Raw genomic sequence first — 14,023 nt, 5'->3', positions numbered from 1 at the left:
TGCTCCGCGCCGGGCGGCGGGGGTGGGATTCCCCTCCGCCCCGGTCCTTCTTGCTGTTTCAAATCCTGGCGGTCATGCCTGGGTCTCAGCGCCCCCGGGATTCACACGATGTGCAGTGGGTGTGCGGTAAAGTCGTGTTGAATAGGGAATAAGCCCGTGGCCGCCACCTCCCCGTGGCCGCTCCAGAATCTCACGTGGGCGGGGTTAGCATAGGCCTGCGGGTGGAAGGAGGGTCTGGACTCTGGAAGCTGCCTGTGCTTAGCAAGTGCACTGTCCAGTGTATGATCTGGGTGCGAGTCTTCACTTCCCAAGCCAGCCTTTAGTATCAGTATCATCACTGCCCCCCCCCCCCAGCCTTATAAAATGATTACATTCCAGAATTTAAATATTTCCCCCTGCAACGCTGGATTTGAAATCAGCTCCAATCCCGAGGCAGTGTTCTGGTTAAGAGCCTGGGCTTTGGTGTGAAGACCTGAGTCCATTCTGCACTGGCCAGTTTCCTATCCACTCTGACCCTCTTTTCCTCTCATCTTTAAAATGGAAGTAATAGTCAATGTGTATCTCCTAGGACTTGCTCTTAACTCATGAATAGTTAGGTCCCATTACAAAGAGCTGGGATCTATGTGTGTAGTTGTTACAAGCATGCTGGGAAGAAAGGGGGATAGAAACTTGGGGTCATGAGAGGAGAAGGCTGAGGGACACAGGGCCTGCGTCCAAGGCTGTTGAAGGAGCTGAGACCGGGAGTTCCCTCCCAGGGAACTGGGCAGAGGGACTGAGGAGGGAGGGGCAGGTAGCAGCGAGGGCGTCCTGGGGCGGGAGAGTTGAGAGAGGAGCCTCTCTCTGGCCCATCTCCTTGGTTAAGAAGAAAGGAGCTGCTTATTGCAGCTGGCGGGAGGGAGTCATGATCGCAGACGGGACTTCCCACCGCTGGCGGTGGGAGCCAAAGTGTGCTGAGGCACTTGAAGAGTCCCTGGTGGATGGAGTCCCGGCAACCTTTGCAGCGATCTCTGCCTCTTGATCACAGTTCAAAGAGGAAATCTCGCGGAGGTTTAAGGCTCAGCAGGATCAGCTGGTCCTGATCTTCGCAGGCAAGATCCTCAAGGATGGGGACACGCTGAACCAGCATGGAATCAAGGATGGGCTTACCGTCCATCTGGTCATCAAGACCCCGCAGAAGTAAGTTCAGGAGAGGAGCAGGTCCAGCTGCTGACTGGACCACTTTTCCCTGATACTTTCTCACCCACCTATGCCTGGAGGGTCTGTGCCTAGAGGACCTAGACCAAGACCAAGAAAGTGGCTCTTGAATGGGTTATGGGCTCCCAGGCAGGCTTATGGGCTCCCCTGCAGGGGAACGGATCCTGACTTACATCTCCCAGAATGCCCTGGAGACAGATGATCCTAGCTCCTCCTTCCGTATCTGACTGACTGACTACCCCCTAGCATCACCCCACCCCAGCTTCAGTGTTGCTTAGGATGCAGCCTGGGTTGGGGCAGTAGCTGCACACCAAACACCGAGACGCTTGTTTCCCTCTTGTGTTCACGTAAACTAAGATTTTCTTCCTCTGTCCTCAGGGCTCAAGATCCAGCTGCTGCCACTGCTTCTTCCCCCTCTACTCCAGAGCCTGCCTCCGCGCCCTCCACCACGCCTGCGTCACCTGCCACCCCTGCCCAGCCCTCCACCTCTGGCAGTGCCGCGTCGGATGCTGGCAGTGGAAGCCGGAGGAGCAGTGGGGGGGGTCCCTCCCCAGGGGCTGGGGAGGGCCCCCCCAATGCTACCACATCCATACTCTGTAAGCCCTTAGGCACTGGGGGTTGGGGGAGAGCCGAGAGAAGGGAGAAACATGGTCCCCACTCATGATCTGATGGGGATAGAGGACCCTGGACATAGGACTTTCCAGTTAAGGGGAGCATAGGCAAAGGTTAGAGTGGGGGGAAATGGGGCTGGGATATGGGGAACCAGGGGTGAAGACATTATAGGTAGGGACAAAAGTGGGTCCAACAGTAGCCAGCTGGGGAATATTGATTTACTCATTCAACAAGCCATCAGGGGGTGCCCTCTCTGTGCTCAGGACTATGCCCAGCTCCTAGCCTCTGCCACCAAGAGGGCTCAGTCTAGCAGGCGGACCTCTCTGCCAGCAGGTTCAGGGCCGGGGCTGTGGGAATGCCTGGGAAAGGGAGCTGCGCGAAGCCGAGGGGGCCCACCCTGGAGACCTGAACTCAGTGGCTCTGACCAGGTGGAGGAAGGGCTCCTGCAGCAGCCTGTGACTCTGCCTCCTCCCCGCAGCTGGCTTTGGGGGCATCCTCGGCCTGGGCAGCCTGGGTCTGGGCTCCGCCAACTTCATGGAGCTGCAGCAACAGATGCAGAGGCAACTGATGTCCAATCCCGAGATGCTGTCGCAGATCATGGAGAACCCCCTGGTCCAGGACATGATGTCTAACCCTGACCTGATGCGCCACATGATCATGGCCAACCCCCAGATGCAGCAGCTGATGGAGCGGAACCCTGAGATCAGCCACATGCTCAACAACCCTGAGCTCATGAGGCAGGTGGGTGTGGGAGAGGTGGGGTGGGGGTGTGCCTGCCCAGCCTTTCTTTCCCCGCCTTGTCCTACCTTGACTTGTTCGTTCATTTGTTCAGCAGCCATGTTGTGTACACTCGGGGTCCAGTGATAAAAAGACACAGGCCTAGCTTTTCAGGAACTCCTGGTCTTAAAGAAAAATGGGACAAGTGAGCAGACAATGATAATACAGAGTGATCAGTACTATCACACGGATAGTCACAGCGTCCCCCAGGGGCACACAGTAGGTCTTGACTCTATACTCGGGCTCCAAGGAGGCCTCCTAGAGGAAATGTCACCCAAGCTGAGGTCCAAGGGAGGAAGCATGACCCAGAAGAACGACCAATGGACAGTAAGTGCAAAGGCCTGGGAGTAAAAGATAGTAAGGTATTCGGGGAGCATTGAGGATGGCCAGGGCCAGAGATCTGGGGATGGGAGTTAAAGGGTGTTGGTAGCATGGCCCCAGCTTGAATCCTTTCCCTCCTCAACATACCATTTACCAGGAGGCAGAGCTGGTGTTGGCCAGACAGACTAACCTGGCCTTGACAGCTGGCTCCACCACTAACTGGCTGTGTGTCCCCAGGCAGTGAGTCTCTGAGCCTATTTTTTCTTCTGCAAAATAGGGACAGAGATACCTACTTGGGACCATTATTGTGGGGATTAAATGACTTGAATTCTGTAAATTAGTCCAACGCCTGTATGTAGTAGGTGCTCAAGAGATGTTAGTTTTTGTTTCTGCCTCCTCCCCGTCCTCATGTCCATTCTTACTCAATATCCTCGTGCTCCCTGACCCCTGACACCCCTGTGGGCCCCCTGAACCTGAAGGAGGGAAGCTGCTGCTGTGATCACTTCTGTGATCATTGTGTCTCACTGGAAAGAGCCAACTAGAATGCCCACAGGGAAGATGGTTGGAACCAAAATGACAGGAAGGAAGGAAGTCTAGTCAACCCTGTTCTCTACCGCAGTAGGCAGACCCTGGACCCTGGACCCTGGTCCTGATGCAGGCCTCCTCCTCAGGCCCACCCTTGGCAGGCTTGGGGCTCCCAGGTTCCAGGGCCCATTCTGTCTCTCTACCTTCCCCACCAGACGATGGAGCTTGCTCGAAATCCAGCCATGATGCAGGAGATGATGCGGAACCAGGACCGGGCCCTCAGCAACCTGGAGAGCATCCCTGGAGGGTATAAGCCCTCCGCCGCATGTACACTGACATCCAGGAGCCCATGTTCAGTGCTGCCCGGGAACAGGTGGGGCCAGGGGCTGGGGCGTCAGGTGGGTTGTCTGGCCAGAGATTCCCGACCTCCAGACCCAGGAGAGCCTGGGGTGCTGTCTGCTCCTCTTTCTAGTCCCACCCTCCACCCCTGAGGGTGGGCCTTGGCTTGGAAATGGTTCCCATAATGCATAGTCAGGGATGGTCCAACTTGGCATGGGACTGAGGCGCTAGGGCAGAATGTAGCAGAGTTCCCCAGGGAAGTGGGTGAGGCATAGAGCCCAGGGATTTGATGTTCTGAAAAACTTCTGGCACCAGGGGCTCAAAAGTTGTGGGTCAGGCCTGGGGTCAAACAGAAGGGATACAACCTTCTAGAAGTGGTATCATGCTGTTCATATAGTTTTTAACTGTCTCAAGTGTGGTCCCTAGATCACCTGAGGTAGAATCACCTGAGGAGCTTGTTAATGAGGAGATTCCGGGTCCCCACCTTTGAGCTATAAATGACTCAATCTCTGGAATCAGCCTCTGGGACTATGCACTTTTAAACTTAAAAAAAATTTTTTTTTAAATTGATTTTAGAGAGGAAGGGAGAGGGAGAGAAAGGTAGAACCATCAATGAAGAGAATCATTGATCTACTGCCTCCTGCACTCCCTCTACTGGGGATTGAGCCCACAACCCACAACCTGGGCACATGCCCTCCCAGAATCCAACTGTGACCTGGTTCATAGATTGACGCTCAACCACTGAGCCACACTGGCCAGACTGGGAATATGCACTTTAAAAATGCTTTATGAATTCTTTCCAAATGTACAACAAATATAGATAAAAATAGAGCATTCTGTCGAATCCACGTTGCCCTAACATGTTGCCATATATAGTTTCAGTGCCTCTTTTGGTTCTTCTTCTTTTTTTTTAAGTTTTATTTACATCAAATACATTACACATTTACATGTTTCAAAATCCAAAAGGTACACAAAGTAAACAAAAGGGCATTTAAACAGAATGGAAAGGAATACAAGCTCAATAAGTTATGCAAAATGGATCCTATTTTCTTCTCCGACCACTTCTTTCTTACCCCAAGTTAATGAATGTTGTTAATATTTTGAATATTTTCCTGTACGTATTTAATATTTGCAAATAAGACATTACAGATAGAATAGCAGCCTTCTCTATGGTTTCCTTTCCTTCTCTAGAGCTAACTACCACCCTGAGGTTGGTGTTTGTCATTTTGATTCTTTGATTACCTATATATATATTCATAAGTAATCTATAGTTTTGTTTTGCATATTTTTCAGCCTTCTAGAAGTGGCATCATGCTGTTCATATACTTTTTAACTTGCTTTTTAAACATTTTTTAAAACATATTTTTATTGATTTCAGAGAGGAAGGGAGAGGGAGAGAGAGATAGAAACATCAGTGATGAGAGAGAATCATTGATTGGTTGCCTCCTGCATGCCCCCTACTGGGGATCAAGCCCACAACCCAGGCATGTGCCCTTGACCAGAATCGAACTTGGGACCCATCACTCCGCAGGCTGACACTCTATCCATTGAGCCAAACCAGCCAGGGTGCTTTTTAAACATTTTTTAAAAGTTTTATTGAAGGATAATCAGTGACAGAAAGGTGCACGTAAGTGTACAGCTTGATGGATCTCCACAAACTGAACACCCTCCCGAAACCAGTGCTCATTTGGGAGGGAGGATATCACGCTATTTTTTCCTTGAGGAAAGGAAAAAGCACCATGTCCAGAGTGGCCCATGATATCCAACAGATTCCTCGTTCCTGCTGCCTCTGTCCAACACCAAGTCTGCACAAATGAGTGTATGTCTTTCTGGCTCTGCTCAGTCCCACTGGTCTGTCTGTCTGTCCCTGCAGTGCTACCACATTGTCTTATTTAAGCCTGGACATCTGGCGGAGCAAATCCCCACCTTATTCTTAACATCGTCTTGGTTATTTTGGAGATTGCTCTTTCAAATTTTAGAAACTGCTTGCAGGGATCAACTATGAATTTTTAAAGGAATTTATTTATTTTATATGTTACCTAAGTATTTAATTTAAAATGTATATCCAGTAATGCATTCACCTAGTTAAAAAAAAAAAAATCAAGTAGTTGAGAGAGGCTGATAAGCACTCCAGTTAATTCTGATGCACACTGAGGTGTGTGAGCCACCGGTTTAGCTATAGGAACATAGCAGTTGGCATCAACAAACCTGGGTTCGAATACCTGCTTCACCATTGTCTAGTAATGTGATTTTAAGTGAGTTTCCTCGCCCCTCTAAGCCTTAGCTTCCTCATTTCCAAATGGAAGCAATATATTATAGCAGAGGTTCTCAATCATTTTGGTCTCAGGATCCCTTTATACTCTTAAAAATTATTGAGGATCCTCAAAAGCGTTTGTTTTCATGGGTTAGATCTGATATTCACTGTATGTAAAATTAAAACTAAGAAAATTTTTAAATGTTTATTAATTCACTTAAAAATAACAACAAATTCATTACATTAACATAAATAGCAAATTTTTTTGAAAAAACTTTATTTTCCAAATCAGAACTTTAGAGGAAAGAGTGGCCCTGTTATGTTTTTTTGTTGTTGTTTTTTTTACAACACGGCGTTTTTTGGGTTTTTTTTTGTCGTTGATTCCTGTAAGTGCCCTGACCAGGAATCGAACCTGCAACGTTGGCATATTGGGACGACACTCTAACCAACTGTGCTATCTGGCCAGGGTGTTGTTTTGCATTTTTACAGATCTCTTTAACGTCTGGCTACAAAACAGCTGGATTCTCAGATCTGCTTCTGCATTCAGTCCACTGCAGTGTCACATGTTATGTATGTAGTCCTTGGAAAACTCCACTCAATACTCATGAGAGAATGAAAGTGAAAAATGCAAATTACGTCTTAGAATTATAAAAATAGTTTTGAACCTTTCAGGGGTCCTAGGACCACACTTTGAGAACTGACATATTGGAGGGATATTGTAAACATTACAGTAAATGGCAGCTGTTCTCACTATAGGGAGTTTAGGAAGAGAGATTTAGTCCTTAGGGTATACGAAGAAGAACAAAACCGGGCTCCAAAGTTGGGTGCTAGTCAAGTCACCAGAACAGGAAATCTGAAACAGGGACAGAGACAAACCTGGTGCACGAACTCTGGCCTGCAAGCCCCATTATCTGAACAGGCATCTGGTGAGGTGAGAGAACCGCCGCTCAGAGCAGCAGAGTCCTTGGTCAGCCGTGGTCCCATGACCCACTTTGAATAAACAGAAAAAGTGACTGGATGTGAAACTGCAAACCGCACGGTGGGGAGGGCTGAGGCTGCTCAGAGACCTGCTTAGGTCAGGACGGCCTAGGAACTCAGGACAGAGGCTGAGCCAGGGAAATGGAGCTGGGACTTCCCCAGCAAGCACACCCCTTGGACAGAGGGCGGAGGTTCAGGCAGCACCATAGGATGGTCCAGACCCTGAGATAATCCTGAGTGACTTGGTGGGAGCCGGGTGCTGAGGGGGATGAAGCATCTGGTCTGAGGAGGTAGGCTGGGCGTTTGGGGAGGAGATTGGAGGCCTAGAGATGTGCTCCATGGTGGTGTGCCTGGGGGGACGGAGCCCACATAGGGGACCCAGGCAGCGAGGGAGGAGGCTCTGGGGAGTTAGTATTGGGCCAAGGTGGTCGGAAAAGGGGCAGCTGGAGGCAAATCAGCGTTGAAGGGAAAGCCAGCACTTACTTATTGAGCACCTACGAGTGTCAGGAGCAGGGTGCGAAGGTGAGTCCAATGTCTGTGCCTGAGGAGCGGAGGAAAACGATCTCGCTGCACACTGGGAATGTGTGTAAAGTACTGTGGAACACAGAGGAGGCTAGAGACTGAATATTTAGAGCAGGGGTCCTCAAACTTTTTAAACAGGGGCCAGTTCACTGTCCCTCAGACCATTGGAGGGCCGGACTATAGTTTAAAAAAAAACTATGAACAAATTCCTATGCACATTGCACATATCTTATTTTGAAGTAAAAAAACAAAACGGGAACAAATACAATATTTGTATTTGCATGTGGCCCGCGGGCCGTAGTTTGAGGACCCCTGATTTAGAGCCACCAGGAGAGCGGGGAAGTTTCCGGTTATCTGAGGGGTTCAGTTATCCAGTCATTAGCATCAGCCAGCTCTGCCTGCAGGATAGGGGTGGAGCTGCCCATTGTGGGGCTAAAAATTGAGCTGAGGATTCCTAAGGTCTCAGATCTCTCTCCCTTTCCTGGGAAGGGGAGGCTACTAGGTGAGAGGAAAGAAGGGGTGTAGCCCTTGTCCCTGCTTTGTTTCAGTCCTTAACCCGAACCCTTTCCCTCCTCCCAGTTTGGCAACAATCCCTTCTCTTCCCTGGCCGGGAACTCCGACAGCTCATCTTCCCAGCCTCTGCGGACTGAGAATCGAGAGCCCCTCCCTAACCCCTGGAGCCCCTCGCCCCCCACCTCCCAGGCCCCCGGGTCCGGTGGGGAGGGCACCGGAGGATCGGGGACCAGCCAGGTGCACCCGACAGTCTCGAACCCCTTTGGGATCAATGCGGCTAGCCTGGGGTCAGGTATGTCCTAGGGTGGAAGGAGCATAGTGGGTCTCCAGGGCAGTTCCTCTGGCCCAGGACTGAATGGGGTTCATACTGTTTCAGAATATTGAAGACAGAGGTGAGACTATGGAAGCCACAGAGGGGGCTCTGCAGCCTGAGGCAGTGGCTCCACCCCTCAGAGAGTGAGGGTTGGTTCCAACCAGGCCCTGATACCATTGGGAGTGACCTAAGTAATGGCTCACCAATAAACCAGCCCCACCTTCTAAGCTGTTTCAGCATAAGTGGTACTGTCCAGCGTAAATGGGTCAGACTGGGAATGAGGGTGTGGAGAGGAACCAGGGCAGACCTGGGGACAGGCAGATGCGGGGGTCGGGGGGGTGTACAGAGCTACCATGTGCAGGTTGTGACTGCACGACCCTGGGGGTGCCCCACTTATCTGGACTCTGGCTGTACTTACGACCCAGAGGATGTCTTTGGTAGATGCCCTGATTTCTCTATTCCCTGGGGGATACCTTTATTGGGAAAGTCCCTTCCCCTCTATGTGCTTCAGTTCCCTTATTTATAAAATAAGGGACTTGAACCTGACTCATGGTTTTAAAAGTCCGCTCCTGAATTCTGGGAAGTCTGGGCCACCTTCAGGATGGGAAAGGACCAAAGGGGAGAGGCTCCAGGCCTCCTGCTCCAGCCCCGACCATGCTGGGTTTCTGCATGAGATTTGGTTTGAGGAAAGAGTCTCTGCTGCTAAGACAAGTTTGGAAACCATTGATCTACGTGATCTTTAGTCAAATCCTTTCCAACTCTGACATTCTCTGAGCTTGTGAGAGGAACAGGGCATGAATCAGACCCAGTTTCCAACTGGCTTATCTTGTCCTGAGCAGAGTGGATGGGAAGGGGGCCGGGCCCCAGCGGGAGTCAGCAGAGCCTGGACCACGCCCAGGACCTGGGCGCCCATTGTCCCGCTGCCTTTCTGAGTTCTGTAGCCACTCAGTGTCTGAAGTAAGGTAGGTTGATGTGGCATCGGTTTCCATCTGGACACCCTCTCTCCTGTGTGGTTTGTTTTTCCTCCTTGCCTTAGGGATGTTCAACAGCCCGGAAATGCAGGCCCTGCTCCAGCAGATCTCAGAGAACCCCCAGCTGATGCAGAACGTGATCTCCGCCCCCTACATGCGCAGCATGATGCAGACGCTTGCCCAGAACCCGGACTTTGCCGCTCAGGTATGGAACTGTTCCGGGGGAGTGCAAGGGGGCAGGTACTTGTGGTCAAAACACTCGGGAGCCAGACTGCCTGGGTTTGTATCTCAAGCATCAGCACTTCCTCGCTGTGTAAGTTAAACAAGTGATTTAACCTCCCAGTTTCCTCAGCTGTAAACTGGTAACAATAGTTCCTCATAGGTTTGTGAGGATTAAATGAGTTGATGCATATAAAGTGCTTTGAACTTGGCCTGGCACATCGTAGGCACTGTGTCCTCGGTCATTATCAGACCCAGGGCTGAGCAGCCTGGCTCCTGATGTCATCACTGCCCGGAGTATAGTTCTATTTCCTCTCGCTGTCCCACTTAGGCCTTCAGGATACTTTGAGGTCCTTGGAAAAGCTGGCCAGATTTCCTGCAGTGGTAGGGGTGCCGAGGGAGACTGAGGCTGTGGGGGATTCTGAGGGTGGGTAGGCCCAGGCCTCCCCCTACTACCTTGACCCTGGCAGATGATGGTGAACGTGCCGCTCTTCGCGGGGAACCCCCAGCTTCAGGAGCAGCTCCGCCTGCAGCTCCCCGTCTTCCTGCAGCAGGTCAGTGAGGAGCCTAGAGGGCAGGGGGTGGACCCTGAAGCCCAAGGGGTGGAACTGCAGGGACGGGGCAGAGCTCGGCCCTGGACTCAGGGTTTAGGCTGCTTCCTGTCTCCTGCCACCTCCCATTGCCTTTCTCTGCTCATTTCCCACCAGATGCAGAACCCAGAGTCACTCTCCATCCTTACCAATCCCCGCGCCATGCAGGCGCTGCTGCAGATCCAGCAGGGATTGCAGACCTTGCAGACTGAGGCCCCCGGGCTGATACCCAGGTGAGGGTAGGAGGCAGGTGGGCAGCAAGGTTCTGGCGACTTCTCCCCTCACCCCCTCCCTCTGCCAGTCCGAGCAGCCATTGTGTCTGTTTTTCCTGTTTCCTCCAATTGCTTTCCTTCCGGATCTCATGTTCCCATCCCTTTCTCAGAGGCCATCTCCCACCTTTTGGTCTCTCCTGTCTGCAGCCTTGGCTCCTTTGGGATGTCCCGGACCCTCGCACCCTCAGCAAGCAGCGCCGGGCCTGCACCCGAGGCCCCCACCTCCTCACCAGCCCCACCAGCCACTTCTCCCACAGGGGCTTCCAGTGCTCAGCAGCAGCTCATGCAGCAGATGATCCAGCTTTTGGCAGGAAGTGGAAACTCACAGGTACACGGGGCAGCGGGGCGGGTGCTGGAACTGCCACTCCATCCTGGTGGTGTCAGGGGTCGCAGTAGAATGGAGAGAGCAGAGCAGGCTTAGGAGGCAGCCAGCCCTGGCTTTACACCCTAGTCTGCCACTTTCTAGCCTTGGGCAGGTTACTGATCTTCCCTCAGTTCAGTTTCCACAGCTGTAAAGTGGAGATGAGAATAGTAATAGCACTTACCATGTGCTCGGTACTGTTCTCAGTGCCTCATTTAATTTATTTCTCACAACAGCCTTGTGAGGGAGCTATTATTATAGTTCCTGTGTTACAAAAGGAGAAAACTGAAGCCCAGAGAGATGAAGGGGCTTGCTCAGTCTAAAGCCAGTAAGTAATGGAGCCAAGATTCAAACCGAGGCATGCTGGCTCCAGGATTTACACTGTAACTACTGTGTTTTACCACTTCCACTCATATCATGGGATTCTTTTTTTTTTCTTTTAAAATATTTTTATTGATTTCAGAGAGGAAGGGAGAGAGAGATAGAAACTTCAATGATGAGAGAGAATCATTGATCGGCTGCCTCCTGCATATCTCCTACTGGGCATGTGCCCTTGACCGGAATCGAAACCGGGACCTTTCAGTCCTCAGGCTGACACTCTATCCACTGAGCCACACCGGCTAGGGCCATGGGATTCTTTTGATAATTAAAGCAGCCTCCATCTCTGAGACCTGAGAAGAGGATTCTGGGAGGTGAGGTAACTAAAGCCCTGGGGTACTAAGAGAAGGCTAGGGGTTTGAGGGAGTGAGGATGACCTCGGGAAAACCTCGAACCTTTCTCCGGCCTTTGTAACTCATCTGGGGAAAGCCTGTCAGTAGAAATGTAGGTATGCCCAGCTCTGCAAAAGCTGAACCAGTGATCGCCAAGGTTGAGCCCCACTTAAATCCTGTGGGTGGCATGGAGCACTGGACGGGGCTCTTGTGCAGCAGCCGGGTGGCCTGTGATTGCTGGGCTCCTTCCAGCTCTGAGTCTTCTGTTCATGGTCTAGGTTAGTGCTTCATAAACATCCCTTGGGAAAACACTTCCAGGAGATATTTATAGGAGTGTCACATAGGAAAAACCTCCTCTTTTGTAAATAGCTATGTTTGTGGATTGGTTAAAATTAAACAGATTCTTTCTTTCCTGGAGCCATTCTCAGGCCTTTACTCTGACTGTATGTGTGAGGATGGCTAGGAGGGGTTTAGAGGTGGTGTTTAGTACACATCTTATCCACCACCGCGCATCTGGCGTTTGGAGTACCTGTTAACATCTCCAGACTGTTGATGGGAAGTCGTTAGGCATATAAGCTGGCCGAAGCCTGTCTGTTACTTTGAAATTTTAAGAAAGACACCTCCACCTCATTATCACACAGTTGTTTGCAGCTCACCACCGTGCTCCATTGATTGACTCTGAGGATGTTCGAGAAGACCTTCAGGTTGTCTTCTCTTCATTGTAAACCCCCAGCTTCTGAAGTTGGTCCTGTGTCCGCTTCACAAGGCCTGTCCCCTGTAGGTGCAGACGCCAGAAGTGAGATTCCAGCAGCAGCTAGATCAGCTCAACGCCATGGGCTTCATCAACCGGGAGGCTAACCTGCAGGCCCTGATTGCCACAGGAGGGGACATCAATGCGGCCATTGAGAGACTGCTGGGCTCTCAGCTCTCCTAAGCCTGTGGCCGTGCCTCCTGCTTCTCCCTTCCCTGGATGCCACCTCTGGTTCCTGTCGGCTCCTTCCCTCTGCTGCTTGTCATCCCTCTGTCTTCTTCCTGTCCTCTTCAGACACAGGGTGGCTTTAGAGGCGTGGACCCCAACCCTGTAGCTCTGCCTGAGAATTTTGGTTCTATTTCTACTTCTTCCGGAATCTTCTCTCCTGCTCCTGCTTGAGCAGAACTATTTAACGGTCTTCACAGTTTGTTGATTGGCCCACAACCGCCTTTGCAGTCTTCACACTTCTCCGTGGCAGCACAGAGTTGAAGGAGGAACCGACTGGTTATGGAACATGGCCTTTCACCTGCACCACTAGGGTTCGCTGGTCTGTGTTTACTTTTGGTAACTCTCTTCTCTCTTTCCCCATCCCCTCTCACCTCCAGCCTAACCAGTGCTAGAACTCCGTCCTCGGAAGGAGGGGCAGGTGAAGCAGGCTGAGATTTTCCTCCTCGCCCCTGAAGTGCTTTTTAATGGGGTCTGTTGGGACCTCCAGGGGGAGGAAGATGTCTGTTCCTCCCGTCTGAAGGAGGAGATAGGACTGTGTCTGAACAAGGAATTAACCAGCCCTGGACCAGCCCAACAGAGACTGGTGCCCAGGAGAAGGGCCTGAGATTTCTGGAGGAAGGGAATGGGCAAAACAGCCTGAGGAAAAGGCTTGGAAGTTGAATTGACAGTTAGGAAGTGGGAGCACTAATTGCTCTATTAGGCAGGAGAGTCCTGGTTCAGGCGTGGCAGTGGAGACTTAGAGATGCTAATGTAGCCTGAGTTGAAAGGGGCTCAATGAAGCTAAGGGAGATGGCTCACAAGGGGCCATATTAGCTCCATTTCCTCAAACACACGTGCTTATGTACACACACACACATTTCCATGAACCCAGGACCTGTCTGTGTCCCCAGGTACCAGTGATTTGAGCCCCCCGTAAAAGACATGAAGTGGGTTGGGGTCTGGTTCGGCAGTGGGTGTGTGGTGGTGGGGTGCATATGGGTTGAGTAGAAGTGGATTCTTTGCTGATTTCTGGTTCAGAGCTCCCCGCACCAGAGAAATAGACAAAAGGGCTAGTCTAGGGCAGAAATATGTACAGCCCAGGGAGCTAGGTCCCTTGGGCCTCTGGATGCTGGGTAACCCAGGGGTAGTGTGGATACTCCTTCTACCGGAACTGTGACCAACACCCTTACACCCCTCTCCTGATTGCTTCAGGGGATGGTAGAAGGGTCTTTCCATCTAGAGCCCCTGGCCCTTGCCCTTTGAGTTCTTCACTGTTTCCTTCCAGGCCAGAAAGTTCTATTTGAGACAGGAAAGGAGAGGCTGGCAATGCTGCCTGTGATCTGGAGTTGGACGTGACTATACTGGAGCACAGGGGAGGCTCATATCACTTCCTCTCTCTGCTACTTAGCCCAGCTGCTTGGCGGGCCCATGGCTGAGAATATGGAGGCATGAGAAACAGGATTTTCTCCCAGTGGGAAAGGGCCCCAAGCACTCCAGAGAGGATGTCTGCGTGGCTCCTCTCCATCCTTCCCTCAGCTCCCACACTGGCCTTTGTAAATAAATGACGTGGTCTTTGTTGTGAGTGTGTCTTGGT

General features: G+C 51.4%; 1 protein-coding gene across 1 annotated transcript; it reads left to right on the top strand.

The window, feature by feature from the left end:
* Window positions 1–1,018: 1,018 nt before the first annotated feature.
* UBQLN4 (ubiquilin 4) lies at window positions 1,019–14,011 on the top strand (the record flags this gene model as incomplete). Its single annotated transcript, XM_014540836.1, is given in 11 exon segments — window positions 1,019–1,176; window positions 1,573–1,790; window positions 2,285–2,547; window positions 3,645–3,738; window positions 3,741–3,802; window positions 8,102–8,327; window positions 9,385–9,524; window positions 10,009–10,092; window positions 10,246–10,361; window positions 10,548–10,728; window positions 12,253–14,011. Coding segments are annotated over 11 exon segments (1,695 nt in total), but the record flags the coding sequence as incomplete, so codon positions are not given.
* Window positions 14,012–14,023: the final 12 nt, after the last annotated feature.

Source organism: Myotis brandtii, unplaced genomic scaffold, assembly GCF_000412655.1.
Source record: "Myotis brandtii unplaced genomic scaffold, ASM41265v1 scaffold250, whole genome shotgun sequence".
In the NCBI taxonomy this organism is placed as follows: Eukaryota; Metazoa; Chordata; class Mammalia; order Chiroptera; family Vespertilionidae; genus Myotis; species Myotis brandtii.
Note: the sequence above shows the minus strand (reverse complement) of the source record. Positions and strands in the feature narration are given on the sequence as shown.